This window comes from Hirsutella rhossiliensis (assembly GCF_020360975.1).
Source record: "Hirsutella rhossiliensis strain HR02 chromosome Unknown scaffold00002, whole genome shotgun sequence".
NCBI classification, from domain to species: domain Eukaryota; kingdom Fungi; phylum Ascomycota; class Sordariomycetes; order Hypocreales; family Ophiocordycipitaceae; genus Hirsutella; species Hirsutella rhossiliensis.
In genome coordinates this window covers 1,309,277-1,335,736 of record NW_025408668.1, presented here as the reverse complement: position 1 = coordinate 1,335,736, position 26,460 = coordinate 1,309,277, and the positions used below count along the sequence as shown (strand labels likewise).

The window sequence follows — 26,460 nt, the reverse complement described above, 5'->3', positions numbered from 1 at the left end:
TCCACGCTGGTCGCGTCGCCGAAAGGAAAGGAGGCACTGCTGCTGCTTCGACTGCGGTCCAATTGCTCGAGCTGGCTGCTGGCTTGTATTCATCGTCCATTATCTGTATTCTCACCTCTTCGCTTCGTCGGACTTCAAACAACAAAGCAGCTTTGCGCCGACTGTCGCCCTCGCGCCGAGACCGCAAACACCTTGGCCGGCCCTCTCAAACAGCTTGACGGGCCGCATAGCTCGCCCCCGGAACCAGACGGCGTCGCATCCCCGGCTTGCTTTCATGGCGACGCGGCGCAACTGACGCACGTCTGCCTCGCCCGCGATGGATCACGCTTGGTTAGATTCCCTGTCCGAGGACTGGATCTCCCAGCCGGAGAGCGACACGTCGGCTGGCAAGCTGCCGCCTCTGACCGGTGCCACTCACGCCAAAGCAGCGCCACGCCCGGAGCCCCAGAGCCGCATCCCGCAAAGAATCGGAAGGTCCTCTCTCATCTCGGAGCGCAACAGCAGCCCTTTGGTCCTCAATGAGCGCAGCGTCAACGAGTCACACATCTCGGGTCGCCGCCTGTTGTCGAGGGAGAGCAAGGCGTCGACGGGCGACGACGCCGGCCAATCTCCCCTGGCCGCGACCAACGGATCCGTCATTCGCAACAGCGTCCAGCACCACTCTTCGTCCACGCGGCAGTCGGAAACGCCCGAGTGGAAGCGACGCCTCGTTCACGGCAAGATTTCCTACGGGGAGCAGCGCGATCTCTTCTCGTCCGCTGCCGCCGGTCTGCAAGACATATTCAAACCGCCTCCGTCGAGCGAAGATGCTGTCGAGCAGTCGCAGACCACTCTGCCATCGAGCCCGCCGCTTCATTCGAACTTGGATATCGACGCCGACCTGGAGCGATATGTTGCTTCGGTAGATGACGACGAATCCACCGGCCAAGGAGCTACCACGCCCAGTCCAAGCCCCCGCAGGCCGCAGCGCGAAATCAAATACAGGCTGAACGTTGGTGACTTGTCGTCTTCAACGGTCGAGGACTCCGGGTTGGCATCGGGACCCTCCCCCGGACAGGCGACGGCGGAATAGCTCGACTGTCCTCCTCGACCCCAGCCGTTGCGCTGCGCCGCAAGACGGAGCGGGCCCATCGAGAAAGGCAAGCGGCCAGAGCGATATTCGAAACGAAGACTTCAGCCCCATCTTGATCGGCAAGCACAGCGAACAGGGGGGGGTGATTGACTTTGCGCCAATCGATGTGCCCGTGGAGCAGCTGCACCACAAGCTGGAGCGCCTGCAGATCAACCAGATGCTCATGGGCTCGCTGATTGATCCTCATACGGGCTTCGAAGCCACTGAGGATGCAGCTGCCAACGCCGAATCGACCGACGCCTACATGCGCAAGGGGGGGTTCATCAACCTGCAACGAGGCGGGAGGTCAGGGGATGGTTCATTCTACAACCGCGGCCTGAGCTCAGACCTGGGCGCAGACACTTCAGAAATGCTGCCCGAAGAATCGCTACAAGCGAGCACTCCTAAGCAGTTCCCGACAGTTCGCACACAGGCAAGTCTGCCGCGTCCCAGCATCCACTTCTCGCCCAGTCCGTCCCTACCTCGCGCGCCATTCCCAAGCCCCGACAAGCGGCAGGTCAGGCAAGACTCTGGGGACCAGCCCGGCGGCAGTCCCTTGAAGCTCTTCGGCCCTTACGATACCTTTACGAACCAGACTCTGCTTCGGCGCATCAGCCAGTTCGAGGAGGCTTCCGGCAGCCCCTCGAGGGCATCCTTGAATTCTCCCGAGCAGGAGTCTCCACGGCCGCCTCGAGATTCTAGCAGTGGAGGGTCGCCATCTCAGTGCACGCGCGCCTTCAGTCGGTTTGGCGGTGGGGATTTGGATGGATACGAATTCGCAGGAGACGTAGAGTACCAGTCGGGCGAAGATTCAGAGGTCCGCGACAAGGAAAATGTCGCGCCGCTTCCAGCCCTGGCCACTTTTCCGTCACTCCAGCCACCACGAGAGCTGTCGCCGGTCCGCGAACCAGAGCTATTCGTCCGCAGGAGGCGGAATCAGAGCCTCAGCCAAGGTGTCAACCCTGCTAGCTCAACAAGAGCACCTCCTCATAATCTTCCAACCATTGCTCTTCCCACTGGAGGACCGGCATCGGCTATGACGCCGAAGCGCGACGGCGACTCGGAGGGAAAGCGGCCGAGAACCTCCCCATCAAAGGACCCGACCCCGAAGCGCCGGCGGACCCTGCACCGGTCGGATGTGGCCTTTGGGCGCGAGCGTCACTTGGCCGCCGTCGACTCTGCCCATCGGCACATGCAGTCCATGATGGGCAAGAAGCGCAAGGATGCTCAGCCTGGCGACGTTGAGCCGACGGACCCCAGCGCCCCGCCCTCGCGCTCCATTCTTTGGCCTCGCGACAGTACCACTCCTAGCCCGGACTCGTCACAGGATGAGGCCCTGGCAGGCTCGCTTCTCAGGGCCGCACAGAACAACAGGCCGTCTTCGTCAAGCGACAACGGCTCCAAGGCTAAGAGACAGCCGTCCATCAGAACCCAGGATTTCGTCGACCAAGCCGCCCAGATCATGGCCATGATCCGGAGCCAAGTGAGGCCGGGGCTGGCGAGCCTCGAAGAATCCGAGGCCGAGTATGACGGCGCGAGGTCCCAGCCGTCATTGACGGATTCGTACCAAGAGTCCACCAACGAGCCGCTCTCCCGGCCGCCGAGCCGAGAGGGTAAGCCGTTGCCCAGGATCCCCCAGCGCCAAGAAGACCCAGAGCTCATCAAACGGCTAGAACAGTATCAAGAGCAGAGCGACACGGGCGACGTCATTTCTTCGTCTCTGCGATCCTCAAACCCCCTCATGTCCAGAACACAAGAGTTTGACGAAACGCACGACGGGTATGGCTCTACCGGAAACGACAGGCCGATTCACGCCTATGACAACATCATCACCGACCTTCCCAATGTTCGGATCACCCCAAGCCAAGCTCCGAATCATGGGTCTTTGGGAGCTACCAAAGACTTCTCAGGCGACTCAACAGGCAGGTCGACCAGCAGAACATATCCCACGACATCGTCTCGAGGCTCGGAGTCTCGCAGGACGATTATGCCGGAGAGCGTTTCGCATTTGATCCCCGACAGAGTGGGAGGTATGTACTTGGACAAGCAGCACAACATCTGGATCAAGAGGAAGGACTCGAAGTCCGCCTCTCCAGTCAATGTGCTGCCTTCTGACGACAGCGAGGAGGATCCGTTTGCTAGTATCCCGGATCTCTCTGTCGACATAACCAAGGAGCTACGTAATCTTCGACTTGCTACGTCTCAAAAGGAGTCTGTGGCTGACCAACCGGAACTGGAGCGCTCGCCCCGGAGCCCGCTAAGCACGCAGGCGAGACCGCCGCGGGGAGGGTATGTCACGCTGTCTCCCCAGGAGCGACCAGGTCCGCACATGGCCTCGGCCGCGAGAGAGCAGCTGGGCAGGCTCGGAAGCCTTGGCTCGGCGAGCCCGACAGCCTCGCTCGAAGGAGCGGGTCGAGACAGTGGCGCCAGGCGGCGGAATCTCACCATTTCGTTTTCTTCGCCCATTGCATCCGTCATTCACGACGTGGTGGCCGAGGACCTGGACAGCCTCGACGACGATCCTGATGAGTCCCAGATTGGGGCAGTCAGGTCTGCGTGGAAACATGGCCCTCAAGCCATTTCGTCACGCGCCAATCTGCACGGCCGGTCCTCATCGGCTCGTGGGCCGGGCTTCATGCCACGGCCGGTCTCGCGCATTGACGAGCAGGACGAGGAGAGCACGGTAGAGATTCAGCCCGACGAGGATCGGCAAGTCAGCATCATCGGCCAGAATAGCATCATGAATCACAGGACGCCCAACAGCCGTCACGCCAGTCTGAGCTTCATCATCAACCATACGCCCAACAACGGCAAGCTATCTGTGCAGCCGGACGAGAGCGCCATGATTGGGCGCAACGTGGGGAAGCTTTCATTGAGCCCCCTGTCCGAGTTCACGCTGGACAACTCGGACCAGTCGTTTGGGTTTGAGGTGAGCTACGTCATGGGCCGCCGACACATGGCAACCGGTGATGGCTCTAAGCGGGTCCTGTCCATGACGATACGGGAGCTCGTGGACAAGCTCGGCGAAGTGGAGCCGTACGAGCCGTTCTGGGAGGACATCACCGAGCTTGACCTCCACGGCAAGCAGCTGGCGAGCCTGCATATGCTCGACGAGTTTTGCGGGCGGGTCATTACGCTTGATGCATCGGGGAATAAGCTCGGACACCTCGACGGCGTCCCGTCGACGGTGCGGCAGCTCAAGGTGTCGCAGAACATGCTGACAGAGTTGACGTCGTGGGACCATCTGATGAACCTGCAGTATGTCGACGTGTCTGGCAACGAGGTCAAGAGCCTGTCTGCTCTCAAGAACCTGGTTCACCTACGCAGCATCAGGGCCGACGACAACCAGTTGACGAGCCTCGATGGGTTTGACTTTCACGACGGGCTGCTCTCTTTGAGGGCTCGCAACAACGCGATAGAGAGTCTCGACTTTTCGACGGTCATGCTGGAGCGGCTGACGGAGCTGGACCTGGACGGCAACAACGTCGGCGCTATCCACAATCTGGAAATGCTGCCGACACTGTCGCGGCTGAGGCTCCGGGGAAACCGGCTTCGCCAGCTGACGGTCAAGAGCAGTCTCGGGGCGTTGCGCGAACTCGACGTGAGTGACAACGAACTGACTGAACTGGATCTCGGCAACTTGCCCAACATTCGCTCGGTGCATGCCGACAGGAACCGCATCCACCGGCTATCCGGCTTCGAACAAGCCCGCCGCCTGGATAGCCTGTCGCTTCGGGAGCAGCGAGGCGACTTGCCCCTGGACATGAGTTTTCTCGCCCGGGCATACGAGATTCGCAAGCTATTTTTGTCTGGCAACTACTTGGGGTCTTTTGAGCCGGCCGTCGACTTTCTCAACCTGCAGCTGCTGGACCTGGCCAACTGCGGGCTGCAGAGGCTGCCAGCGAGGATGGGCCAACTGATGCCCAACCTGCGGACGCTGAATCTCAACTTCAACGCCGTCGCCGACCTCTCGCCGCTGCAGTTTGTGCCGAGGCTGAAGAAGCTGCTTGTGGCGGGCAACAGGCTGGGCGACTCGACGGCGGTGACGCAGCTGCTGACCGAGTTTCCGCACCTGACGCAACTAGACGTGCGAGACAACCCGGTGACACTCGGATTCTACGCGCCCGTCCAGGTCTTGGTGCCAAGGGACCGGAGTGGCTACGTCGATCCGTTTACGTTGCCGGACGCTGACGCGGAGAGAGACGAGCTGTTTGCGCGCAGGCTGGACGAGGCGACGAGGTTGCGGCGACGGCTTCATCAGATTGTCCTCGTTGCTAGCTGCAGACGGCTCCGCAAGCTGGACGGCCTGGGCGTCCGGCGGCGCGAGGTTCTCGCCAAGGACGACTGGCTGGAGAAGTTGGTGGCCGAGGGCCTGGTGCCGGAGCTCGAGGAGACGCTCGTCGCGCAGTCGGATGAGTCGCACAGTAAGGGAGGGGCACCGGCTGCAGGGACGCATCGAGGGGCCGAGGCAGTGCAAACCGTGGCAGCAAATTCCAAGGTTGCGACCGAGACGAGAAGGCATTTTGAGCAGCCACGAGGCGTCGCAACCGAGTGCGACGAAAGACATGAGTCTTGACACGACGGCAGTGGCTACAAAGGCAAAAACGAAGGGCACACGACTTGAGTTGCCTGGCATGGACGGAGTTGGGGTTGGATGTCCCCGCTCTGTCTGAAGGCCCATGTACGAAAGATACAGCGCAACGACTACCATTAATGATTGACGCGAGAAAACACAGAGGCGTGCCTCCTGAACGGGGTGCCGCATGGACATTGGAGTTTTGTGGGACAAGGCAGGGGGCTCGGAGTCAATGGTGGGAGGGAGCGGGCGGGCAAGGGGCTGGTGAAAATTACATGCTGGGTTTACGAAACTGTAGTGGATTAGATGCATTGTATGAATATCATATATTTATTCATAGACGAGGCGAAGACGAGCAAAGAGGGTTATTCACGCTGCTTGCTTGGCTGTAGAGATGGTGACGGAAGAGTCGAGATATGGCGGCTCCTTGGTGGATGAAACAGGCTGAGAGACGGCTAGCCAGCCGCCCGGGCGAGCATGTATGCATGTCTCGGTCATGGATCGCTGGGGGAGGCATGCGGTATGACGCACAGCCAGCGCGGGAAACGAAGGGCAGGCCGATGAAGATTGGCCGTGTCTAAGACTAGGCATGGATACATGAAATGTGTCTGTGGTGTAACTTACCCGTACAATAGGTTGGTGACTGTTGCGATGCTGAGAGAGGAAGAGGAAAGGGGCAGTGGAGAGCCGTCTGGTAAGTGAACTCTTTCTACCCCTGAGTATAGGGTAGGCATACCACCTCGAAGCGGACTCTCCGAATGTATGCCTGAGATTGGGGGTTTATTTTTAGATTGATTCGTGGGCGCCAGTCTGTGCGAGAATGAAGTTCGGGGAATCCGAAGTTGGCCGTGTTTTATTTTTACACTGCCGAGGCCGCGAAGAGTCCAGCGGCCAAACGAGATGGCGGGACGTATGGGTTCGAGCCGTCTGCATTGAGTGGGCGTTTTGCGAAACCGGGACAAGGGATGGTTGAAGAAGTGATGAAGCGGTGAAGTGACTGTCTGCATGACTGAGTGGAAAGGACTTGGTGGTGAGCATTGTGGTTTACTGAGAGCATGAAGGAGGGCGAGGATGCGTGTTATCCGCCCAGCCAAACCAAAAAAAGGGGGCGGTATGGGTGTAATCCGTTCGGCCCCGGCCACGGGCAAGGCTGCCGTCTATGCATCGGTGGCCCAAAGAGGACAGATTCAACGAGGCTTGGCTGGCGGCGTGTGTCCTTTCCAGCCACGGAGGCGAGAATGCTGATGGGGATGTGAAGGGAAGACGAGGACGAAAGAATGGGAGGGAGGAGGAGGTCGAGGTGTCGGACGTACTGTATAGGTAGGTACTGCTTGCTGCCCAGGTTGGTACCTGACCCGCCTCCGCTGGCATTAGGTACCTAGGTATTAGCTTGGTGCCCAGTCAGGCACCGTACGTAGGTCGTGCGCTAGGTACTATCTAGCAGGTAGTACCTACCTAGGTACCTAGGTATCCAATGAAAGTGCCTTTCAGGTAGCGCTGGCTGCAAGCAACTAGGTACCTAGGCAGGTACCCGAGCCTACAATCAATGCCGAGGACAGATACGTCAAGGGAGCCAGCCAGATTGCATGTGCAAAAGGGAGACGGCACAGTCCAGCTGCAGACAGCAGTGATGAGTAACTACTAGTAATCTCGCTCCTCATAATCAACAGACATGTCATCATCAGCAGCAGATCGTTGTCGCGGGGGTAAGGTGAGGTGAGGAGGTGGTGACGATGTACATGCAATACAGCACTTGCCACCTGGTGGTATCCATCCGTGGATAGGTAAGTACCTACCTACCTTACCTCGGTGAGTACCTAAGGTTATGATAGGTACACATCCGCTGTCGATGCAGGTTCCCGTCCACTGATTTACTACCCAAGGTAGGTAAGTATTTAGCGCTCGAGGGCCCGCCCAGCGCAAGCACCCGCGGGGCGCCCAGCCCTCTTCTCCCTGAGGGCCATCATGGTCCATGTATGATTAACAAGGGGCATGCCAAATTAAAACCCAAATCTCCATGCCAGGCCCAGCCTCTTCTCCGTCTCCCTCATCTCGTATGTATCTTGCACGTATGGACACTGTATACGTAGCTGGGTACCTCTGCAGCCCGCGCCTCGGCTCCCCCCGGCACGGCATGCACGTGGCTCTGCAGGCCAAATACCGACTCCCGCTGCTGATGATGGCCTGCGACTCCCTGTGGGGCGCGACAGCATTACCTCATCGGCCGTCAGTGTACCTCGACCTGAGCCGAGGAGCGAATGCCGCCTCACTCAACGGTCCCTGCGACCTCTCCAAGGTACCGGTACCAATACCCGTACAAAACTTGCCTCCTTCTGCCTCCTCCTGCCCTCAACTAACCGCCTCGTCCTCATTCATACCTACCTCGTCCCTCTTCTACTCTCCCCCCCCCCTTCTCCCTCCTTTTCTCTCGCTCTCTTACGTTTCTGGTCCTCTCCCTCTCCCTCTCTAGTGCTCTTGCTCTTGCTCTTGCTCTTGCTCTTGCTCTTGCTCTTGCTCTTGCTCTTGCTCACCATCCAGACAGACGGCAGTGGTATTCTTGCCTTCTCCTCCTGGCCTCGTCAGCCTGACGTCGTGAGCTCTCCCGCACATCAACACCTCTCACAAGTGCTGCTTGCGGCCTCTCCTCTTCCTCGTCGCCGTCCTCTCTCGACATGCTCCTCCTCCGCCAACGCCGATAATACTCGCGTCCGCTGTGCCGACCCCCATCGAGCCCAAAACCAGCAGCCATTTCCTCTCCTACCAGCGCGCCTCGACCCCCCTCCCAAAGGAGTATCCGAGGGAGGCGTCGCGACCATGACCATGGACGCGTCGTCGCCCGATCCCGCCCCGTCATCTCAGCCCCTCGCGCGCTCCGTTTCACAGCACAGCGCCGCCTCGGCCCGTTCACACCGCAGCGCCAGGCGCTCCAGCAGGAATCCGAGGCTCCCCAGCCAGCCCAGCAGCTCTGCTAGCAGCATCGCCCCCAGCGACAAGTCCCTCACCAGCTTCCCCAGCTTCTCCCCCGACTCCCCCACCGGCGACCGCTTCGACGACCATCCCTCCGCCCCCCCAAAGTCCGCCGCCCCCTGCCTCCCCGACAACCGCCGCGACAGCACCGCGAGCGCCCGCGCCCTGTCCATGGTCGACAACCTCGCCGGACGCAGGTCCGCCCGCGACGCCCTCTTTGAGGATGCTCCCCTGAGGCAGTCCGTCCCCGGCGCCCTTCACCAAGCACCCGATGGCCACATCGAGCGGCTGGTCGCCAGGCATGGTGCCGTCGCCCTCGTCAGGCAGATCGCCGAGGACCTTGCCCAGCGCGATGTCCAGATTGCCTCCCTCCGCCGCAGAGCCGACGAGCGCGAGCGCGCCCTGCGCAAGATCGTGCGCGAGTGCGGCCTGTCCAACCTCGACCTCGAGACGAGGCTGCGCGCCGTCGAAACCGAGCTGCGCGCAAACGACCGCGCCCAGGCCTCTGACAACGACGCCCTCTGCGATCTCATGAGCGACGCCATGCGCGACACCGTGTCCGAGAACGCCTACGGCGAGACGCATCGGGCCGACTCCACCATTCGCGCCACCGGCGCCTCGTTGACGGGCAACGCTACCCCCGGCAGCACCAAGGGCACCATGAGGGGATGGAAAGATTATTTGTGGGGGACCGGCACCGCCAAGAAGCATGCCCGCACAAACAGCATCAATGGGGACGGCAGGCAGAAGGTGACGGCCTCGTCGACGATCGTCCGATCGCACTCCAGCATGGACAGGCGCCCGACCCTCCAAGAAGACCTCTTCAACCCTCCCACGCCAGCCGATCCTGCGTCGGTACGGAGCTCCAGCCGTGCCTCTAGCATCCGTTCGGCCAATGCTTCGGACCCCAAGCCATCCGCGTCGCTGGCCAGCCTCGCGCTGCGGCTCGTCGCCGGTGGCACCGGCACGCCTCGAGAAACAGACGCCAGAGGCCGAGCCGCGAGCCCCTCTAGACGCGCGGCATCCGCCAGAGCAGGCTCGGCCGTGAGCGCAAGGACGGTGCAGTCGACGCGTGCCGCCTCCGTTGCCGGCGGCCCCAAGGCGCTGATGGCGATGCGACGGTCCACTCCGGCCCCCCAGGCACCCGCAAGCACAAAGGCACAGGCCCAGGATGTCTGGGGGACCGGGAAACCCTCGGTCGCGCCGCAGGAGAGCTACGGCCCCGTCGAGATGGACGCCATCCTGCCCCCCGAGTCGCAGCCGCCGACCATGACGAGCATCCATGCCAACTACGCCACGAGCGAATTCCTCACGGACAGCTTCGGCTTCATCTACGACCAGCGGCGCAAGAAGCGACAACGCGAGGCGGCACACATGGCGCAGAACATGCGCAATGGGAGCCGCGCCGAGATGCTCAACGGCCGCTCGGGCATCTCGCCTAGCCTCCTGGAAGAGGCATCCAGCCTTAATGGCAGCGTCTCGGACGACGGCCGGCCCGAGAGTCCGGGCAGCGCCGGGGAGCGAGGAGCCGAGGACAAACCGAAGCGGTGGCAGGACTACCTGAGGATCGCGACGTTCCCCACCGAGCTTCTCAGCCACACTCCCAGCATGAGCGGGGCCGCTCTCGAGGTCATGGAAGGCACCGATGCGTCGCAGGCCCCCGGACCGACCGGGAGTCGAGACGGCGAGCCCCTCAAGTCCCCGGGCATCACGCCGACTGGCGCCGGCCTCGTGCCCCTGGCGAGCACGACGACGGCTGTGGACAGCGAAGCGGCGGCACAGCCACCCGAGGCGGATGCCACAACGGTGGGCACGCTCGTCAAAGAGGACGTGGAGCCGGTGCGGCTCCTCCTTGAGCAGCTTAGCGACGTACACGACTCGCTGCAGCGCGACAAGATGGTCAAGTGGAACGACTTCTTGCGCAAGGTCCGGGCCGAGCGACGACGCGAGGGCGAGGCGGCCGTGGCAGCCGCCGCCGCCGTGGCCGAGGCCCGGTATGAGACGCCCGCCATGATCCTGCCCGAGACGCGCGTGGCCGACGGCGAGATGATTGGCATCTCGGACCTGGGAAACAAGGGCAAGGTGGGCCGGGCCAAATGGAACGAGTTCAAAACGCTGGTCCTCAGCGGCATCCCCGTCGCCTACCGGGCCAAGATCTGGTCCGAGTGCTCGGGAGCCAACGCGCTGCGCATCCCGGGCTACTACGAGGACCTCGTGTCCCAGGGCAGCGATGGCGACGACCCGGCTGTGGTCAGCCAGATCCAGATGGACATTCACCGGACGCTGACGGACAACATCTTCTTCCGAAAGGGCCCAGGGGTGCAGAAGCTCAACGAGGTGCTGCTGGCGTACTCGCGCCGCAACACCGAGGTGGGCTACTGCCAGGGCATGAACCTGATTGCGGCCAACCTGCTGCTCATCACACCGTCGGCCGAGGACGCCTTCTGGGTGCTCGCGTCCATGGTTGAGAGCATCCTGCCCGACGGGTACTACGACCACTCGTTGATGCCGTCGCGCGCCGACCAGCAAGTGCTGCGGCAGTACGTGTCGACGGTACTGCCCAAGCTGTCGGCGCACCTCGACTCGCTCTCGATTGAGCTCGAGGCGCTAACATTTCAGTGGTTCCTGTCCGTCTTCACCGACTGCCTGTGCGCCGAGGCGCTGTTCCGGGTGTGGGACGTGGTGCTGTGCACAAACGACGGCAGCACGTTCCTCTTCCAGGTGGCGTTGGCCCTGCTCAAGCTCAACGAGACGAACCTGCTGGAGCGCGACTCGGCCGCAGGGGTCTACACGTACATCAATCACCAGATGACGGAGCACGCCATCAGCATCGACGGGTTGATCCAGGCGAGCGAGGGGCTGCGGCGGGTGGTGCGCAGGGAGGACGTGGAGCAGCGCAGGGACAAGGCGATGCAGGCGGAGAAGGACCTGGTGGCCCAGCGCAACGGCGACTGGGACCGGAGAGACGCGCGCGACGGTGAGGTCGTGGCGGAGAGCGGCGAGTCCTGGAGCGGGCCGTCAAGGGGGGCCTCGCCGGGTCTCGTGCAGGCGTGATCCTCCGAGACGTGCCTCTGGTGTATAGACGAGTCGAGTGATGTTGGACAGCGGATTCTTGTAGATGCGGGCTGAAGCGTTAAGAGAATAAGGATCGATACCCCTTTTTATTTGTAGCCTTTTGTTTCTCGCCGCATGTGGCCGGAGTTAGACTCTCCATTGTTCATGACAGAATAATACAAGAGTCAGACGGCAGACGGCCATTTTTTGTATATCCGCAGCTCCAACAGTGACGACTCGGCCTACAATGCCTAACAGCACGTATATGGAAATATATATAAGATACCCGTTGGTAGCGTAGTCGCCACAGTCGAGGGCGTGTGATGGTATACTCTGTAGTTTGGCAGGTTTTACATGTTTTGCTTCGACCACAGTCATGGATGCAAGGATGGCAACGAGGTTTTGTACAGGAAGCGCGCTTCCGCCAGATGAGAAGTGCAAAAAGAAGAGAAGAGGCTGCTACAGCTTGGCCTTGGACTCGTTGAGCCACTGGTCGTACCAGACCTTGCCAAACTCCTTCCTTTCGGCCTCTGCGCGCTGATCACGGTCAAAGCGCGCATCCTCAGCCTCGAGGCCGGGGGGGGAGAGGTACGCAAGAAGGGGGCTGTGCATCTCGGTCTTGATGACGCCGTAGACACCGGACTTGGACTTTTCGAGCAGGGCGCGGTCGCGGACCAAGGCGAGGGCGTCGTCGAGGCCGGGGGAGGAGGTGGCGACGACATCGACGATGCCGGCGGCGAGGGCATCGGGGCCGGCGAAGCGACGGGCCTCGAGGGCGAGGGCGCGGCAGGTGGCGGGGGGCAGCTTGTGGCGGAAGAGGGCGGCCATGGCGGGCTTGAGGGGCGCGCCGAAGAGGAGCTCGTTGAGGCAGAGGTGGCCGCGGGCCGAGGGGGCGATGCGGTAGTCGTGGGCCATGGCGAGCATGAGGCCGCCGGCGTAGGTGTGGCCGTTGAGCAGGGCGATGGTGGGCATGGGGTAGCTGGGGATGGTGAGCGAACGACGATATACATGTGTATATATATATATATATAGAGAGAGAGAGAGACAGAGAGAGAGAGACGTACGTCAGGAACCTCCGCCAGACCTGGTACAGCAAGGGCCAGAAGCCATCCGTGCCCACGGCATGTGCGAGATCGAGGCCGTTGGAGTAGAACTTTGTAATGGCGCTGGTGGTGATGAGGACGCTCCCTCCGGCGGCAGCGGCGGGCCCAAACTCGAGAGCGTCGAGGGCGGCGAGCAGGGCGCGGCAAAAGGGCGTCGTCAGGCGGTTGTCCGGGGGCGAGGACCAGGTCAGCAGGAAGACGCCGGGCTGGGGCGCGGTGCAGACGATGGAGCCGCCGGGGTGGGCGGAGGAGTCGGCGAGGGGGGGGATGGGGATGGAGAAGAGGGGTGGGGGGGAGGCCATGACTTCTTCGCTCTTGTCTTCTTTTCTTCTGTTGTGCGAATATGGATTCTTGGATTGGTTGACTGATTGAGTGTTGGGGGAGCGTGGAGAGAGGAGGGGAAAGTCGACGATGATGGTGCGTTGTCGAGGTTGAGGTTGAACTGGTGGTTATAAGTAGGTAGTTATCACGGGCCTGTTTTTACCTCGGCTGTTTCTGCGCTGGACCCTCCCCAGTGCTGCAGCTGACAGGCCTGTAGCCCCTGTAAGCATAGTGGGGTAGCACCCGAGCCGGAATCGGCAGCGGGGCACTGGAAACCCCCACACTTGGCCAACCGCATGTCCCTTATCGACCCTTATCGCCCCCCATATTCGCTGTCCTCTTCCTTGTTTCCCATCGCCATCACCAGCTTCACCGCCATCACCACCACCACCACCAAAAATGCCACCGCAGCAGCGCTCCCTCCCCGCGCCCGCTGCTGGCGACGGCGGCGGCCCCATCGTCTTCTTCCACCCCGACCTCGGCATTGGCGGCGCCGAGCGCCTCGTCGTCGACGCCGCCGTCGGCCTGCAGCAGCGCGGCCACCGCGTCGTCATCTTCACCAACCACTGCGACCCGCGCCACTGCTTCGACGAGTGCCGCGACGGTCAGCCCTCCCCTGACCAGCACGACGACGACGACGCGAATACTGACGTGTGTGTGTGCGCATGCTTAAAGGCACCCTCGACGTGCGCGTCCGCGGCGCCTGGCTCGTCCCCCCCTCGCTCTTCTCCCGCCTCGCCATCCTCTGCGCCGTCCTTCGCCACGTCCACCTCATCCTCCACGTCACCCTCTCGCGCGAGCTGCCAGCCCTCACGCCCCGCGCCTTTGTCGCCGACCAGCTCTCCGCCGGCCTGCCCCTGCTGCGCTGCCTCTACCGCGCCGTCCCCATCCTCTTCTACTGCCACTTCCCCGACCTGCTGCTCGTCCAGGGCCGCCAAGGCTCCCGCGCCAAGCGCCTCTACCGCGTACCCTTTGACTTTCTCGAGCAGTGGAGCATGGGGTTTGCGCAGGCCGTTGCTGTCAATTCAAATTTTACCCGTTCCGTCGTTGAGCGCACTTGGCCGCGCCTCCCTGCAAAGGTCCGCATCGACGTCGTCTATCCCTGCGTCGACACCGATTCCCACGACGACGCCGACGATGAGCTGCGCGCCGGCTGGGGCAAGACTCTCCGTGGCCATGGCAAGCTGATGCTCAGCATTAACCGCTTCGAGAGGAAAAAGGACATTGGCCTCGCCATAAAGGCCTTTGCCGCCATCCCCGAGCCCGAGCGCGACGGGGTCCGCCTCGTCCTCGCAGGTATCCTCTCACCCTTTCATCAACCCCCCCCTCCATCATTGGCTAACCCACAGCAACTCTCAGGCGGCTACGATTCCCGCGTCTCGGAAAACGTCCAGTACCACCAGGAGCTCCGTCAGCTCGCCTCGTCGCTCCACCTCTCCCACCACTCCGTCACCAGCCCCGCGTCCCCCACCGCCCTGGCCGACGCGCTCTCCCCGACCGCCCAGGTCCTCTTCCTCCTCTCCATCCCAAACGCCCTCAAGGCCGCCCTCCTCGCCGCGGCCCATCTCGTCGTCTACACCCCCTCCAACGAGCACTTTGGCATCGTGCCCCTCGAGGCCATGCTCGCCCGCCGGCCCGTCCTCGCCGCGAACACGGGCGGGCCCGTCGAGACCGTCTGCGACCCGGCGACGGGCTGGCTGCGCGACCCGGACGACGTGCCCGCCTGGACCGCCGTCATGCGCCGCGCCCTCGCCCTGCCCGCCGCCGACCTCGCCCGCATGGGCTCCGACGGCGCCCGCCGCGTAAAGAACACCTTTGGCCGCGACCAGATGGCCGACCGCCTCGATGCCCTCGTCGCCGACATGGTGGCCGCCAAGCCCGGCCCGCCGCCCCTGTCCAGCAGCGTGCTCAACCTCGTCTTCCTCGCCCTCCTTCTCTCCCTTGGCCTGGGCCTGGCCAGCATGTACAAGCGCCTCACTCGGAACTAGACTCCCCCTCCCTCTTTCTCTGTTCTCCCAGGCCCGTCGGAGGATCTCGTGCCGGCGTAAAAGTCGCCGCGGGCATGGGGGAAGCGGCATGCGCCGCCCCCCTTGGTCATATATAGATATACATATGCATGTTAGAAAGATATAGGCGGAATGATCTTTTGGCACGGCGTTTGCGGGGGAGCAAGCCGGCTCCTCGTCTGTCCCACAAAGAGCAGAGAACCCCGGCTGGATTCGGGCCGCGGGTTTCTTCCCCGATTGAGAGGGCGACGCGGATCGCCTCCAGGAAAGCGGCCGAGGACACCGCGGCACTGAGAAAGCCGTCGACACATCACCAAAATACTTAAACGTCAAGAAAAAACCGCAGATTTCAAGGTAATCAATTTGCCATCCAAGGCGCGCTCCGGCGTCGCTACCTATGCCCACCCCAAACCCGAAACCGAAACATGACTATAATATGACCTGACCCAGCGTCTTGACAAAATGGCCAGCGAGCCTCCCAAGTGAAAAAAAAGCACCACGCTGTCCCTCACCCGGGTACTATATAAGTGATCAAACCGCCGGCACCTCCGGAAAACAAGGGTGTTGAGAAGAGAAGAGAAAGAAAAAAACGAGCAGAAAATTGAACGGGTGTAAAACCAGGGGCGTTCCCCTCAAAGCCAGCTTTCTTTCACAACGCTGCCTCCCGCCAAAGCGCCAGTAACGTCCGGGCTCCGGTCCGCAAAGGAAGGGGGGGGGGGGACGCCACGCTCATCGTGGAGCCCATGCAGATACAACATGAAGCAGAAAGTCAAAAGGCCCCCTATGCACGTCCAAGTCCCTGCATGATGCGCTGGTTGTGCCCCTATCGCTCTCGTGTGCTCCGCGTGGTGGGTGCGTGCTTGGTATGCCCGCATGTCCCGTATGCACCGCCGCATGTGCCGGTCTCAGAGCCGGGTAGTCATCTCCTCGTCCCTTCATCTGTCGTAAACCTGGCGCACACCAAGACGTCCATTCGTGTCTTCAACGTCCGGGGATGTGTTTAAGAAAGTCGATGTCATGGAAAGAAGAAATGGCTGCGTCCAACAAGCTATGCGAGACCAGAGAAGAAAAAGCCGACGGCCGACCAATGTGAATGATGAGAGAGTAGAGAGGTTTTCAGTGACGTCAAGACGTCGCGGTAATTGTGGACTCGTTCAAGCGAATGCAAGCAGGACCAGCGCTCCGTGAGGAATCCCGCCGAGTCAATGTGTGCTTTGTCTTCCACGACTTCCCGACCTAAACAAATGTTGTTCCAAATTCACCGAGATTGTGGCTGCGTGGGGTATTGTTGACGAGAAGCAAAGTTAATGTTTAGAAGGCATCATGTGTCCCAATTCTTCAGATTAAGCACGGGTTGCCATCGTCGTCGTGCACAGGAATCCTCTTCGCGGTTTCGTTGCTAGCTGTGCTGGCACCGGTATCCCTCCGTTTCGCCTCGACGGGGCGCACGGGTGAGGCCCTGAGCATGAGAGAGGTCCGTCTGCGAGGCTTGGCCATGAGCAGGATGCCGTCGTCGCTGCCGTCGTCGTCGTCGTCATCGTGAGCCGGGCTCCTATCCGATGACCCGACCGTGCCAGGGCTCCCGGGCCCGGCCGGGACAATATGTAGGGCCAGCGGGCCGCTCTCCATGGCAGGGGCGTTCTCGAAAACGTGATCCAGTCCCAAGCTGGTGGATGGCTCCTTGGCCGGCGCAGGTCGGGTCATGGAATCTTCCGCTTCGAGTCGTGGCGACTGACCCTTGACGATGCCAGGCTTTCCCAGCAGCTCCCCCTCGATGTCTGCCGAGACGGAGCTGGCCCCGCTGAGTAAGGCCGGCAGGGAGGGGTCCGACTGGAAAATGAGCATTCTGTGCGAGGCGTTTTTGGGTGCAATGTCCCTCGGCACCGGGCTCGTCGTCTCACTAGGACTTGTGAGAGGGGTGCCGATGGCCTCCATCGACTCCACGCTCGACGACTTGATGGTCGTTATCGTGTTGCCTCTCGACGGCGCTGTAAAGTGCCGGGTCCATTCCTGCGCGCCGGGAGATGGCGGACAAGGGACGTCCACTGCGTTCAGGTCAGCATCATGGGTTTGGTGTCCCTCGGGCTCTGCCGTCGCCGAGGAATGAGTGGCCGAACGTGCCGCAGGGGTCTCCGGCACGAGGGGGTCGTGGCTGTGGAGCTTGGCCCGCTCCGCTCCCGACGAGGTCTCTACACGGTGAGCTGTTCGTGGGCGCTCATCAACGTGTGTCTGCTGCCGTGCGTGAAAGTTTGGGTCGGACCGAGGCTGGCCGTGCTGATACGTGGCCGCAGCAGTCTGGGGAGAGCTTGACAGAGGCGATGGCGTAGTGCTGCTGTGCTCGCGCGGGCCTCTCTTGAGTTCTATCGATCTCATAGATTTCAGACGTCTCGGCCCCTGAATGCTTCCCGGCGCCACTGCATTGCTCAGTGCCACCTGGGCATGAGCCCGCTTGTCCGTGCTGACGAACAAGGCCCTGTCTGCGGATGCCGACCGGGAGCTGTCCTCGCCCTTGCATTCTGGACCACGGGCCCGCCGCCCAACCGGCTCCTCCTCACGCTGGCTCTCCCGGTGTCCGCCGCACCAGAGCGAGGCAGGACTTGGGCGTGCCTCTGACGGAGGTGGCCTCAACTGAAACAAGCTTTGTGGAGGCCTGGAGTTGCCGTGCTGGCGGTGAGAGTGTCGAGAAGGGCCGTCATTTTCAGTGCTGCTACGTTCTGCGGGGTTGGGGTCCCGAGAGTTTTGCAAAGGGGGCAGAACCGTGGCAAGGGGGTCGTATTCCACCGTCTCGGCTCTGACGTTGGTTCCTGACGAAGACGGGGCGAGGTGACCCGCCGGCGCTGGGCCGTCTCTGCTGGTTTGAAAGAAGTAGTCGTCGCCGCGAAAGCTGCCACGGCGATCGTTGGTGTAGTTAGTGGGCGGACCGGTGTTCCGGAGCACACTGTCGCCGGCCGAGCTAGCTGCGCTGCTTGCGGCTCGACGTCGAGACCTGCTGTCGCCTCGTTCGACTAAGGGCTGCATGACCTTTCCCACAGCCTTTTTCACGACCGAACGGGCTCGCTCCAAGAAGTTTAGCGGGACGACGGCAAACGACATGTCCTTCTCGTCGACCTGGATCTTCCTGCCGCAAGAGGGTCGTGCTGGATCCGTGTCGTCAAGCCAGCCCACGGGATTGGTGATGCCTTGGACGACCCACGGATGGCGCTTGATGTCCCTTAGGCGGATTCGCTTCTCAGGGTTCTTGATGAGCATTTGCCGGAGCAGGTCGTAGAGGAGGTTGTCAACCTCTTCGTATTCAAGGTCGTTGTCGTCACGATACGGGTGAGCATTTTGGCGTTTGTAGAGGGACGTTGCGGATGGCGAGGTGGATGGGTCGACGGGCTTCAGGCGTCTGCGGGAAATGTGCACCTCGTCGGTTGCAATCTTCCGGAACATCTGGAACTCGTCCTCTGCCAGGAAGGGAATGCGAGCATAGATGAGGCAGTAGAGCGTGACTCCGAGGGACCAAACGTCAATCTGCTCCGACACCTTGGGCTGTTCTTTGCTGTCGACATCTGTGTAACACAGCTCGGGAGCGAAGAAGGCGGGGGTGCCGACCGTCTTGGCGAGCTCCAAGTCGTCGTCAAAGTCCTTAGCTTCCGACTCGGACACGGTCTCGTCCAGCTCGCCGTCGCGGATAGGTCGGCCAAAGTACGAGACGCCAAAATCAGAAATCTTGACCCGGTGGTCCCTAGTCCAAAGCAGATTCGCCGGCTTGATGTCTCGGTGGACGACTCCCTGGTAATGGAGATATTCGAGCCCCAGCACGGTGTCCCGGAACGTTGAGCGGGCCTGGTCCATGGTGAAGCAGGGGACGAAGGAAAAGTCCTCGGCGAACGGGTCGTGGGCGCGAGGGTTGTAATCGACCGAGGACATGTGAGAGATAATGGAATCAGCCACGCTCGAAGATCGGGGCCTGAAGCCCTCGCCACGATGAGAGCCGTGCGTGGCCCCGTCGAAGGCGGTATATGAGCCGCACTGCGGAATGGGCGTCTCCATATCAGCGGCCCAGTCCACCATCTCATCGAGTTCCGGCGGGGCCGGGCCTGCCGACGTCGAGGACAGGGACCTCGAGGGCGCACAGGATGATGGGCAAGAACCAGCCGGGGACGGCTGTCCGTCAACGACTGCAAAGTCTTCGCGTGAAGGGATGCGGGACCACGGGCCGGCGCTGCTGCGTTCGTCGGCGGCGCCGTATTCGACGCTCCAATAGTCGGATGGACCGGCGTAGTTTTGCGCCAGCCTCGCCCTCTTGAGCTCCTTGAGAGCCTGGCGGCGCTCGAGGATTTGGTCGTACTGCTCCTCCTCGGCTGTGGGGGCGTCGCCTCGCATCTCGCGCTCGATGCGCCTTCGTTCGTACTGGCAGATGTGCGGCAGGCCCTTTTTGCGCCAGACGACCTCGCCGAGCTCGACGTGCTCGAGGACCATGTAGATCTTCTTGAGCTCGGGATCGTCGATTACTTCGAGGAGCGCGACGACGTTGGGGTGTCGGATCTTCTTGAGAATGGCAATTTCCTTCTTGGTCTTGTCCTGGGGAGACATGGCGGTGACGCGGCCGAGACGGCGCTTCTTGGAGAAGCGGGGGATGATCTTGATGGCAACGTTCTCGGCAGTCTGGGTGTTGCGGGCGAGCTTGACCTTGCCGTGCATGCCGCGGCCAATCTCCTCGATGACTTCATACTGGTTGATGGACTTGCGGCCGGTGATGATGTCGGAGTCGATGAGAGCCTTGTGGGTCCTGCAAATGCGCGGTCAGCATACCTCGGGCTGCCGCAGCGGTGCGCAGGAGTCGACGAGGGGAAGGGGAGGGGCCCAACATCGTGAAACACAGGTCGTGGTATGGGGAGGGGCAACGAGGATGAGAGAAGACGACGTACTCGCGAACCCTATGGTTCTGCAATGGATGCAGATACGGACTGCCCAAGGCCGGGGCGGGCGTGTTGCTCTCCGAGAGGGACGTGGGCTGGTGGAATTGCGAGGGCGACGGGCTGAAGAGGCCGGGAGAGGACATCGGGGTGCTGCTGGCCGTCCGCAGCGGCAACGACGACGACGTGGGGAGGCGAGGATGCGCATGGAGCGAGAGCGCTTGGTGCAGTTGCGATGAATCCATGTTGGGAGCAATTACGGGGGGCTCGAGGACGGTGAATCGACATGCTGAAGGCGGGTGGCTGCCGAAGCGCGATGCGAGCCTTGAGGCAGAAGTCAGAGAGGCCGGCAACCGGCAAACCTAACGCCGCATGTTGAGGTAAAGCACAGAGAGGAGCGTGGCAAAAAAAAAAGGCAAAAGGAAGATAAGATATGAGAAGACGAGGAGCAGAAGACGGTTAATTCGAGCGTGGGAGGTGTTGAATTGAAGGAGTAAGAGGGCAGCGTGTGTGTCTTCCTTGGGAGAAGCCGGCTGGGATCTGCGATGGATGGATGGATGGTGGTCGAGAGGATGGATTGGGGGAGTGGGAGTGAAAGAGGAGGGGGGGGCTGTTCCCACCAGCGTGGGCGACAGTGAGCGATAGCGCATGCACCGTTTGTACTGTGCAGCATGCGTGTGGTATCTGCGAGAAAAGTACATGCACTGGATAGACTCTAGTGGAGGCGCACAGTGCAAAGGGCAGGGATGAGACTCGCGTGCGCTGCAGAATCTGAATCGCACGGCTCAGGGGCGGGTGGTGTCATAGCCCCGGCAGACAGTTTGCGGACCGACACACGCACGGTGAGAGGCTAGGCCTTGGGCCCACCTGCAAGTACCTCGAGAGCCTGACGTAGGTGGTGTGTGAGGGGGGTGGAGCCAGTGGGGTGGCTCGCCGCTTGGGCCCAAGTGTACACGGGCGGTACCTCGCTGGTGAACTTGGTCGCTGACGACGGGCGCGGGCATTCGCGAGCCCCGGCCGGGTAGCGAGCCGGTACCGGCTGCGTCTCTGCTGAAACCTTTATCGCTGGCGACGACCTTGTTCCATCAATTGTTTCCAGGTCGCGAGTCCCTCGGCAGCGACGCCGGGGCCGACAACGCTCCGTCGGCTTCAGAGGAGGAGGAAGAGGAATGATTGGCTGCCTGCCTCTAGCGGCACACTGCTCGGGTCAAAACATGATGTAAAGGCCTCGAGGTTTGATAAGTGCCTTGGGGCATGGCTGCTTATCGTGCTTTCGGCGCCATTGGTCTGCTGCCTCTGGCAGTGGCTGACGCTGCTGCAGGCCAGCTGCAGGCGGGCTGCAACGGGCTTTGATGTGCTCTGCTAGCGGGTACCTGTTGGCAAGGGGGGACAGACGCATGCGCTCGCACCTCGGGGTTCCGACTTCTTTGCCGAGACGGGGATTTGCTCCATCACAGCACTAGCAGCGGAACTTACGAGATCAACGGTTAATACTGTCGGTACTGTTAGCCGTACTTTACCAAGCAGAGAAAAGCCCCGTACCGGTGCAAGTACCTGCAGCGCGCGGCGTGGAGGTACTCTTTGCGCGGTAGCAGACGGTGGCGCTGCTAGACCGGGCTGCATCCCTGCCTTGGAGAGCCCGCCGTTCGGGCGCCGGCGGGCCTGACTCTGGTTTTCAGCACGCCAGCAGTCTCATGAAAAACAAAGAGTCACATCAACACAGTTGCATGCAATCTGGTGGGAACAGCATGTACACATGTACGTACATTCACCTGCGGAGCATGCATCTACGAACAAGAGTAGGTACTACTGATATACGTATGCGAGTTCCGCCTCGATGGAGCCCCAAACTCAAGGCTATTATGAAAGGATGCTTGTCTCGATGGCTACAGAGAGCGATGCCGGCCTGGTACCTACTGTATGTAGAATCCCCAAATGCTTGGAACGGCAGGGGTCTCATGGACACAGAGGCCCCACTTGCCAGTACGAGATTGCATGCATGCAAGTGCGTGACACAGGCAGGGGAGCACGGATCGCAGGTGGTACATGTCCCAGATAGGCAGGCTCTTCGGTGGCGCCACCGGGAGCCGGGCTCGGAAAGGTATCGGCAATCTGGCAAAAGGTACTTTGTCTCCCTGTCTTTGTACCTCGGACCTGACGCTCATTTTCCTTATCTCTGTTTCTGCTGGCGAATCAGAATCGTTCCATGGGCTAATTGCTGATTCAGCCGCCAAAATAATAGATTAGAAAAACAGGGACCAACAGCACTCGCATGTCGTCAAGACGAAAGACAAAGCTATTCATCGGTTATTTTTGGATGCGAAACCACGCCTTTCAGACTGCACTGCATCTCCATCTGTGTCACCATTTTTCGTCGTCGTCGTCGTCGTCGTTGTCGTCGTCGTCCTACGGTAGGGTGCGTTGCAGCAGCAGCGACCCATGGCGACCAACCAATCCCGACGTGTCGCCGAACCGCCGGACCCGATGATTTCCATTCTTCGTCGTCATCGAATTTATTGGGCCTCCGATACTCCCGGCACGGCACCCTTGGCACCTTTACTGTGGTACTGTAATTACGGCACGAGCCACGGGCAGTGGTGCTGTTCAGAGGCGCCGTTGGCGGGCGAGAAGCAAAGGCACCCAAGGTCAAGGAAACAAAAAAAAAATTGCACCCGCCCGTGCCCAATATTGATCAAGGGCCAATGCAAATGCACAACCGGCGCATCGGCTGCACTCGTCGACACGCCATCACCCACCGACAGACACGTCGTATTGCCCCGTGCTATGAACCGAAGCCATCGTGACCCGACCAGCAGAGCCGAGGGGCCGCCTTGGCTGAAGCAACATCCAGGCGGTTGGCTGCTTTGACAAGGCCTATTTGTACAGTAAGTGTGTTTACGTAGCAGCCGCGCAGAGAGGCAACAGCTTGTTTCTTGTCTCCTCCAAAGCAGCCTTCAGTCCAAACGAGGCAGCTGGATCGAGGCCCGAAGGCAACCAGGACAACCCACTTGCAAGCTGTGCGCCTGTCAAAAATCGACAATGGGGGCCGTCTGTTGATGCGCAGCCGGGTTTATTACCGCAGTGCATCGTTGGCCGGCCTCGCGACGAGGGCAGCGGCAGGGGGGGGCGATTCTACATGACACCTGGCCAATCCGGCGCCCATGCTGTCCAGTACAGACATGGCAACGGCCTGGCCTCGGAGTGATGCTTCGTGGCCTCGAAGCACAGTGTGGACGAGGCGCTCGAAGTTGCCACCGCCGCGCGCCTCCCTCGTTGCCTCGTCACATTTTTCTCTTTGGCGGCAGCACAGCAGACGACGGCTTGCGCCTGCGCGGTGTGCACTGTGCCCGGGCCTTGGGCAATCTCCACGCATCGCGTTTCTGCTCCAGAACCCCACCGTCGACGGGCCGGGACAGGGGGGGCGTGGCGGACGACGAGGTGCCCTGTGGCGTACCGTGCGTATACCGAGCATCTGTCACTGTGGTCCTGTCCTCGCGCTTCCTCTCCACGACTAAAACAACATCAACAACTTCTATATACAGCGACTGTACTACAGATACCTCGAACCTTGACATTCTAGCCCCCAAAGCTCGTACTGTACCTGGCAACCTCGGAGTCTGTACGTACGCACAAAAGCTTCAGGGCTATGCTCATGTGCAGGTACCCGCGGGCATGTGCGTGCGTCTCCAACAACAACAGCCCGTGGCGTTATGCTTTTGTGCCACCTACCTACCTTGTCCTCGACTTGCTCCTCAGATAGGCAGGTTTCCCCCCCTGAAGGTTTTCCCGGGGAATAACTGGAGTACTTTGCAGGAGCAGCACCAAGGCGTGAGCTAGCACATAGCCCCGGCTCTAATCGACGCCCACCCACCCCATCCCCATCCGAGGGCACATGTCTGCGCACGGCTCGGTGGCTCACCTTTTGATACTTAATTAATTAGGTTAGTTGCCTCACCTGAGCCGAGTCGACGCGCTGAAACAGGGCTGTGGCTTGATATGCCTTGCAGCGGCTGGGGAGCCCATGATAAAGGCCCCTTTCCTTCATCCCTCCCTCTCTTATTACTGCTCTGTTTGTGCTACCTTGTTTCGAGAGTTGGGACAAAAGAGGCGACGAGAAAAGAGAGGACAGACTCTGGGGGGGCTGGCGGGGGAGGGGGGGCTCTCAAGGCAGTGGGCACCATGGCTGGAGCAGGCATGGGATGTGCACTGCCGAGAGCAACGAGGACGTCATAATCAGGATATTCTTGCGCCGTAGTCGAGAGTCATGGTGTGCGCGCCTCGGCCAATGAGCTCGCCTGCGTTGGTGGACAAGGGGAGTGCAGACGACGAGACGACCAAGGCAAAGGAATCCAAGATGCGTCAGGGTTCGCTCACACTGTACGGTACATGCATGTAATGTGTAATGTATGCACATGAACTGTCCATCCACTCGTTATTCCGCTCATGATATCGACAAGGGCTCGGACGTGGGCGGGTCATCTGGGGTTTATGCACCGTGCCGGCTCCGGACGTCCCTCGGCAACCTCCCCGATACGGCTTACATACTTCAACACGCATCGAACAGCGATACAGCACTTACATACATGTCTTCGCTGCCGAGTCCCTTGCTGAGTGCCATCTTCCTTATTCCCGGGAGGCTTGTCCGGCAAGGTCACCTGCAGTAAGCCCGTCCATCTTCCTCCCTTTCCCTCCACCTCCCGCCTGGCCTGCGTGAGCGCTGGCCTTGTCTCCCCTTGTTCCCTAACCTCCTACTTCTCCGGTACCGTCACACCGTGCCTCGCCATCAAAAAAGGGGGAGGGGCACCCCGGCCGAGGATGAGAGGCGGGAAACAAGAAAGGCAGGGAGCAGAGAGGTTCGCGCCGCGCGGGGCCGCGTGCTACCGTTCGCTGGAGAGGGGTGGGCTGCCTGATGACTGGCTGGGAGCATCAGAAGACCCTCACGAACTGTTCCGTCTGAGAGACCTCATTGGCTCGACCCTTGGACAGTGTGTGTGCGGGTGTGTCTGACAGGAGAGGGATGGTGGGTGGTGGTGTAGTGGGCATGGGGGGAATACCGGCCGGCCCGTTTGCCAATTGATGTGCGCCTCACTCGCCCCAGCGCCAGCGGCAGTTGGGGTTCGGCCGAGACCCTGTTTCCGGAGTTCTGAGACGCTTTGCCTCTACTTGGGTCGTTCTCCGCGGTCATGATCACGGAGGATTAATAATGACATGGCACCCTACCTTTGTCACCCGACGCAGTATCCGCGAGGAGATGGATCCGAGGCGGGAGAGTAGATTCAAACGTCTCCTGTCCGTCGTGTTGGGCAGCGTCCCGATCACCAGCCTGATGTTTGCTCCCTCCCTCCGTCGGCCTCCCCTTGCCCGGTCCAGTTCAGTCTACACAGACGGCGACGCACGCGACCCGTCAACCCGTATCCAGCATGCGTCATTTCAGTCCGTGGATTTCCTCCCGCGCAGTGCGGCAGCATGGGGAAACGGGCCTACAAGATACAGACATGCATGCCCAGGCCATATATATGCCACTCTATAGGTGCGGATGGTCATCCTGGAAAAAACGGGACCCAAAATCGACGTCTCTCTGGCAGCCTGGAGAGGCTGACGAATACATGCGATATTTACACAGACAAATGGAGATGCGGATGAGCATACAGTACATATTGGCCCGGCTTTGTTCCTTCCCGTCTGCGTCAAAAAGAGAAGCGCATAACAGACCGGCGAGCACATGCCGTGTCCTTTGGATGGATGAGCCGCAAAGACACACGACGGTTGACAGTTTCTGACGCAACGACCCCATCCCAGCATGGACGTGACACTCCCAGGCCGACAGGATGCGTAAACGATCCCGGCATCCTGCTCATATATCGTGCCGTCAGTCACTCCGCATACTGCATGCGCGTTTTATGTATGTACACACAATACAAAACCACTACCCACCGATCCATCCGTCCCGCTTCCCCAGCCGATCGTGCCCCAACCTTGGAAGTAACTGGAAAGATGCTGTGTGGCCAGCGCCAGGGTCCTGCGAGCGTGGTCGGCTGACGACGGCCACGCACCTCGGCGAAAATCAAAGGGCACCCGGGGCTCGCGGTGTCCACAGAAGGGGGGCGAGAGAAATGGCGAGAATCCGGCAGAAGGCGAGAATCAAGGGGCTCGATTTGGCCGTTGACGTATCTTTCTATGTGTACTTTAGTCTAGAAACCGTACTCATCAGCTATTCAAGGGGGAGAGGTGTTGTGTATGCCGAATCGATGCCCAGGGGGGGGAGGAACGAGTGAATATCTGTAGGGGGGAAGCGAAAGCTCGTGATCGGACTGTCGAGGCCAATGACGTCTGGTCTTCGGCGTTGACTCTACTGTACAGCCCCAGCAGGAGGCTCTTGTTGAGAATATACCGATGAGACAGGTTCGGGAATAACGGTGCC

General features: G+C 60.9%; 5 protein-coding genes across 5 annotated transcripts; 3 read left to right on the top strand and 2 right to left on the bottom strand.

Annotated features, from left to right (window-relative positions):
* Positions 1–316: 316 nt before the first annotated feature.
* On the top strand, positions 317–5,687 carry HRG_01695 (septation initiation network scaffold protein cdc11; the record flags this gene model as incomplete). The annotated part of the gene is made up of 4 exons (XM_044860166.1): positions 317–1,029; positions 1,097–3,380; positions 3,423–3,820; positions 3,875–5,687. 4 exons carry the CDS (start codon positions 317–319, stop codon positions 5,685–5,687), a joined length of 5,208 nt encoding a protein of 1,735 aa, XP_044723799.1.
* Positions 5,688–8,501: 2,814 nt separating this feature from the next.
* HRG_01694 (rab-GTPase-TBC domain-containing protein) lies at positions 8,502–11,708 on the top strand (the record flags this gene model as incomplete). The annotated part of the gene is made up of 2 exons (XM_044860165.1): positions 8,502–9,698; positions 9,795–11,708. The coding sequence occupies 2 exons, from the start codon at positions 8,502–8,504 to the stop codon at positions 11,706–11,708; spliced, it is 3,111 nt and encodes a 1,036-aa protein (XP_044723798.1).
* Positions 11,709–12,167: 459 nt separating this feature from the next.
* Positions 12,168–13,113, bottom strand: HRG_01693 (enoyl-CoA hydratase/isomerase domain-containing protein; the record flags this gene model as incomplete). The annotated part of the gene is made up of 2 exons (XM_044860164.1): positions 12,168–12,687; positions 12,773–13,113. 2 exons carry the CDS (start codon positions 13,111–13,113, stop codon positions 12,168–12,170), a joined length of 861 nt encoding a protein of 286 aa, XP_044723797.1.
* A 418-nt stretch (positions 13,114–13,531) lies between these two features.
* HRG_01692 (glycosyl transferases group 1 domain-containing protein) lies at positions 13,532–15,120 on the top strand (the record flags this gene model as incomplete). The annotated part of the gene is made up of 3 exons (XM_044860163.1): positions 13,532–13,736; positions 13,808–14,428; positions 14,492–15,120. The coding sequence occupies 3 exons, from the start codon at positions 13,532–13,534 to the stop codon at positions 15,118–15,120; spliced, it is 1,455 nt and encodes a 484-aa protein (XP_044723796.1).
* Positions 15,121–16,476: 1,356 nt separating this feature from the next.
* Positions 16,477–20,284, bottom strand: HRG_01691 (kinase; the record flags this gene model as incomplete). Its single annotated transcript, XM_044860162.1, has 7 exons — positions 16,477–16,968; positions 17,023–17,126; positions 17,172–17,183; positions 17,256–18,252; positions 18,304–19,220; positions 19,275–19,912; positions 20,052–20,284. The coding sequence occupies 7 exons, from the start codon at positions 20,282–20,284 to the stop codon at positions 16,477–16,479; spliced, it is 3,393 nt and encodes a 1,130-aa protein (XP_044723795.1).
* Positions 20,285–26,460: the final 6,176 nt, after the last annotated feature.